The sequence below is a fragment of the Macrobrachium nipponense genome, chromosome 2, assembly GCF_015104395.2.
Source record: "Macrobrachium nipponense isolate FS-2020 chromosome 2, ASM1510439v2, whole genome shotgun sequence".
In the NCBI taxonomy this organism is placed as follows: domain Eukaryota; kingdom Metazoa; phylum Arthropoda; class Malacostraca; order Decapoda; family Palaemonidae; genus Macrobrachium; species Macrobrachium nipponense.
This window is the reverse complement of record NC_087201.1, coordinates 75,940,512-75,946,337: the sequence shown is the minus strand read 5'-3', so window position 1 is coordinate 75,946,337 and position 5,826 is coordinate 75,940,512. Positions and strand designations below refer to the sequence as shown.

The window sequence follows — 5,826 nt, the reverse complement described above, 5'->3', positions numbered from 1 at the left end:
TATTTACGTTTCTAAGGCATATACCGCGCTGGACACTTACGAATTATTAAAAAAAATAATAATAATTAAATGAAATAAAAAAAATTAAAAAAAGGGAAAGTTGACAAGAAACAGAATCCTACAGTTTAAATTATTTTAAGAGGGACTTTGCCAAGGGGAAGGGAGACTTATTTAAAGGACTTTTATAAAGAATGGTTAATCCCCGCCGACCTCCCGCAGCTCTACGACATCAGTATTTAAAAAAAAGAGGAAGAGAGGAAATAGGACGCAGTACTACATCTAGTGGAGGGAGTACCCGAAACGATTAAATTCATGGTTGGATGAATCTCAGCTTGTTCGGTATGCGCCATCCTATTAAAAAAGCGTTAATATTTCCATCTACTCCCGAGAATAACTTACGAAAGGTTGATGAAAGAAAGAAAGAGGGGTAGGAGAAGGGAGATCAGAAGTGATCGCAAATAACATTAGTAATAGTAAAGGCGTGGTAATGGTAATAAAGGTAATATGAGTGTAAAGAGTGAAACTCGCAAACCCATTCGTCTAAGCATTCACAACACGGGAGAAAGACGTAAATTTCCAACTTCGGTTAAATCAGGTATACCTACTCCTCCTCCTCCTCCTCCTCCTCCTCCTCCTCCTCCAGCTGGTAAAACGAAGAGAGCTGTTATACCGTTAAGCGGGATTAAGCAAGTATCACTCAGGAACATGGAAATCCTCCCCTAAGTAATATCATTCCAATATCATTTAATGAGAGCCAAATCCATTACACCACTGGTATAATCGAAAATCTACGAGACTCAGGAACTGTTGTGTGGGACATCGAAAGGAATTTACTACCACCCCCTTCTCTTGTTAGTGGATCGAAGGACTAACGCAGTAAACGTACAGGATTATCAATACTTGATTAACATAGCGGGTATCAAGGAGTGGTTGATAAGATATGACGCGTTTGAAAAAAAAAGTTGAATATCTGACCGGGGCATAAAGGAGATGCGGGAAAAGTAAGAGGAGTGGTGGAGAGGAAAGGACTAGAAGGATTTTGATTAAGCACCTCTTATTAGGAACTTTCGTGAGGAAACGAGTTATAGCAGGAAGATGGCCAACACCTGTCCGGACATCCGCGCGTGAGCGGAGGGGATGCGGCCGAACATGTACACGCGGGCCGAGGGGATGTGGCTGTACATGTACATGTGGGCGGAGGGGGTGCGGCCGGACATGTACACGCGGGCAGAAGGGATGCGTAGGGATGTGGCCGGACATGTACACGCGGGCAGAAGGGATGCGTAGGGATGCGGCCGGACATGTACATGCAGGCGGAGGGGATGCGGCCCGACATATACACGCGGGCGGAGGGGATGCGGCCGGACATGTACACGCAGGCGGAGGGGATGCGGCCGGACATGTACACGCGGGCGGAGGGGCATGCTGGACCGACATGTACACGCAGGCGGAGGGGATTGCTGGCCAGGACATATACATGCGGGCGGAGGGGATGCGGCCGGACATGTACACGCAGGCGGAGGGGATGTGGCCGGACATGTACACGCAGGCGGAGGGGATGTGGCCATTCATGTACACGCGGGCGGAGGGGATGCGGCGGCGGAGGGGATGCGGCCGGACATGTACACGCGGGGGGAGGGGATGCGGCCGGACATGTACACGTGGGCGGAGGGGATGCGGCCCGACATATACACGCGGGCGGAGAGGATGCGGCCGGACATGTACACGCGGGCGGAGGGGATGCGGTCCGGACATATACACGCGGGCGGGAGGGGATGCGGCCCGACATATAACACGCGGCGGAGGGGATGCGGACGGAATGTACACGCAGGCGGAGGGGATGCCGGCGGACATGTACACGCGGGCGGAGGGGATGTGGCCGGACATGTACACGCAGGCGGAGGGGATGCGGCCGGACACGTACACGCGGGCGAGGGAGGGGGATGCGGCCGGAACCATGTACACGCAGCGGAGGGGATGCGGCCGGACACGTACACGCGGGCGGAGGGGATGCGGCCGGACATGTACACGCAGGCGGAGGGGATGCGGCCTGACACGTACACGCGGGCGGAGGGGATGTGGCCGGACATGTACACGCAGGCGGAGGGGATGTGGCCGGACATGTACACGCGGGCGGAGGGGATGCGGCCGGACATGTACACGCGGGCGGAGGGGATGCGGCCGGACATGTACACGCAGGCGGAGGGGATGCGGCCGGACACGTACACGCGGGCGGAGGGGATGCGGCCGGACATGTACACGCAGGCGGAGGGGATGCGGCCTGACATGTACAGCGGGCGGAGGGGGATGTGGCCGGACATGTACACGCAGGCGGAGGGGATGTGGCCGGACATGTACACGCGGGCGGAGGGGATGCGGCGGCGGAGGGGATGCTGCCAGACATGTACACGCGGGCGGAGGGGATGTGGCCAGACATGTACACACGGGCAGAAGGGATGCCTAGTACAAGCGGGCGGAGGGGATGCGACCGGACATGTACAGGCGGGCGGAGGGGATGCGGCCGGACATGTACACGCGGGCAGAAGGAATGCCTAGGGATGTGGCTGGACATGTACACGCGGGCGGAGGGGATGTGACCGGACATGTACACGCGGGCGGGGGGAGGGGATGCGGCCGGACATGTACACGCAGGCGGAGGGGATGCGGCCGGACATGTACACGCGGGCGGAGGGGATGCGGCCGGACATGTACACGCGGGCGGAGGGGATGCGGCTGGACATGTACACGCTGGCGGAGGGGATGCTGCCGGACATGTACACACGGGCGGAGGGGATGTCTAGGGATGCGGCCGACGGATGTACACGGGCGGGGCGGAGGGGATACGACCGGACATGTACACGCGGGCGGAGGGGATGCTGCCGGACATGTACACGCGGGCGGAGGGGATGCTGCCGGACATGTACACGCGGGCGGAGGGGATGCTGCCGGACATGTACACACGGGGCGGAGGGGATCTGCCCGGACAGGGGTAACAAGCGGGCGGAGGGGATGCGCCGGGACATGTACACGCGGGCGGAGGGATCTGCCGACATGTACACGCGGGCGGAGGGGATGCCGGCCGGACATGTACCGCGGGCGGAGGGGATGCTGCCGGACATGTACAAAAAACGCGGGCGGGGAGGATGCGGGCAGGCGACATGTACACGCGGGCGGAGGGGATGTTGCCAGACATGTACACGCTGGCGGAGGGGATGCGACCGACATTGTACACGCGGGCGAGGGGATGTGGCCGGACATGTACACGCGGGCGGAGGGGATTCTGCCGGACATGTACACAACGGGCGGAGGGGATGCTGCCGGACATGTACACGCGGGCGGAGGGGATGCTGCCGGACATGTACACGCGGGCGGAGGGGATGCTGCCGGACATGTACACGCGGGCGGAGGGGATGCTGCCGGACATGTACACGCGGGCGGAGGGGATGCGGCCGGACATGTACACGCGGGCGGAGGGGATGCTGCCGGACATGTACACGCGGGCGGAGGGGATGCGACCGGACATGTACACGCAGGCGGAGGGGATGCGGCCGGACATGTACACGCGGGCGGAGGGGATTCTGCCGGACATGTACACGCGGGCGGAGGGGATGCTGCCGGACATGTACACGCGGGCGGAGGGTGATGCTGCCGGACATGTACACTTGGGCGGAGGGGATGCGGCCGGACATGTACACGCGGGCTGGAGGGGATGCCGGACATGTACACGCGGGCGGAGGGGGATGCTGCCGGACATGTTACACGGGTGTGGGGATCTGCGGAACAATGTAACACGCGGGGCGGAGGGGTGCTGCCGGACAGGTACACGCGGGCGGAGGGGATCTGCCGGACAATTGTACAACGCGGGGGAGGGATGCTGCCGGACATGTACACGCATGTTGGAGGGGATGCTGCAGGACATGTCACGCGGGCGGAGGGGATGCTGCGCATGTACAACGCGGCGGAGGGGAGCTGCCGGACATGTACACGCGGGGGAGGGGACGGCGCGGGGAGGGGGACATGTTACACGCGGGCCGGAGGTGGAAGTGGCCGGACATACCGCGGGCGGAGGGGAGTCACAATGCGGCCGGACGTACAACGGGGCGGGGAGGGGTATGGGCGGCCGGCATCAGTACGGACGCTGCGGAGGGGATGCGGCCGGACATGTACACGCTGGACGGTAGGGATGCGGCCGGACATGTGGGGACACACAGGCGGAGGAGATTGCTGGCCCGGACATGTACACACGGGCTGGAGGGTTGGGGATGCTGCCGGACATGTACAACGCGGGGCGGAGGGGATGCGACCGGATATGTACACGCGGGCGGAGGGGATGTGGCCGGACATGTACACGCGGGCGGAGGGGATTCTGCCGGACATGTACACGCGGGCGGAGGGGATGCCTAGGGATGCGGCCGGACATGTACACGCGGGCGGAGGGGATGCGGCCGGACATGTACACACGGGCAGAAGGGATGCCTAGGGATGCTGCCGGACATGTACACGTGGGCGGAGGGGATGCGACCAGACATGTACACGCGGGCGGAGGGGATGCGGCCGGACATGTACACGCGGGCAGAAGGGATGCCTAGGGATGCGACAGGACATGTACAGGCGGGTGGAGGGGATGCGCCACAGACTTCCATGCTCCAACTTCCCGGTACGCCAGGCGCTGCGTATATGAACGGCTAAACATTATGCCAATCGGTTTTGCTTGCCTTTTTTTTCGTTTTTTGAACGTGCTCCACCAACCGCCCATCCCTTCCGCCCGCATGTACATGTCCGGGGCCGGCATCCCCCCCCACCCGACGCCCGCGTGTACGAATTCCGGTCCCCGCATCCCCCCCCAACCGACGCCCGCGTGTACATGTCCGGCCGCACCCCCTCCGCCCACATGTACATGTACAGCCACATCCCCTCGGCCCGCGTGTACATGTTCGGCCGCATCCCCTCCGCTCACGCGCGGATGTCCGGACAGGTGTTGGCCATCTTCCTGCTATAACTCGTTTCCTCACGAAAGTTCCTAATAAGAGGTGCTTAATCAAAATCCTTCTAGTCCTTTCCTCTCCACCACTCCTCTTACTTTTCCCGCATCTCCTTTATGCCCCGGTCAGATATTCAACTTTTTTTTTCAAACGCGTCATATCTTATCAACCACTCCTTGATACCCGCTATGTTAATCAAGTATTGATAATCCTGTACGTTTACTGCGTTAGTCCTTCGATCCACTAACAAGAGAAGGGGGTGGTAGTAAATTCCTTTCGATGTCCCACACAACAGTTCCTGAGTCTCGTAGATTTTCGATTATACCAGTGGTGTAATGGATTTGGCTCTCATTAAACGATATGGGAATGATAATACTTACGGGAGGATTTCCTCGTTTCTGAGTGATACGTTGCATAATTCCGCTGAACGGTATAACATACTCTCTTCGTTTTACCAGCTGGAGGAGGAGGAGGAGGAGGAGGAGTAGGTATACCTGATTTAACCGAAGTTGGAAATTTACGTCTTTCTCCCGTGTTGTGGAAGCTGAGACGAATGGGTTTGCGAGTTTCACTCCTTACACTCTTATTACCTTTATTACCATTACCACGTCTTTACTATTACTAATGTTATTTGCGATCACTTCTGATCTCCCTTCTCCTACCCCTCTTTCTTTCTTTCATCAACCTTTCGTAAGTTATTCTCGGGAGTAGATGGAAATATTAACGCTTTTTTAATAGGATGGCGCATACCGAACAAGCTGAGATTCATCCAACCATGAATTTAATCGTTTCGGGTACTCCCTCCGCTAGATGTAGTACTGCGTCCTATTTCCTCTCTTCCTCT

General features: G+C 58.7%; 2 protein-coding genes across 2 annotated transcripts; both read right to left on the bottom strand.

Annotated features, from left to right (window-relative positions):
* Nucleotides 1-1,057: 1,057 nt before the first annotated feature.
* On the bottom strand, nucleotides 1,058-2,437 carry LOC135221218 (uncharacterized). The gene has a single exon (XM_064259036.1). The coding sequence runs from the start codon at nucleotides 2,435-2,437 to the stop codon at nucleotides 1,058-1,060; it is 1,380 nt and encodes a 459-aa protein (XP_064115106.1).
* Nucleotides 2,438-2,460: 23 nt separating this feature from the next.
* LOC135221217 (uncharacterized) lies at nucleotides 2,461-3,885 on the bottom strand. The gene has a single exon (XM_064259035.1). The coding sequence runs from the start codon at nucleotides 3,883-3,885 to the stop codon at nucleotides 2,461-2,463; it is 1,425 nt and encodes a 474-aa protein (XP_064115105.1).
* Nucleotides 3,886-5,826: the final 1,941 nt, after the last annotated feature.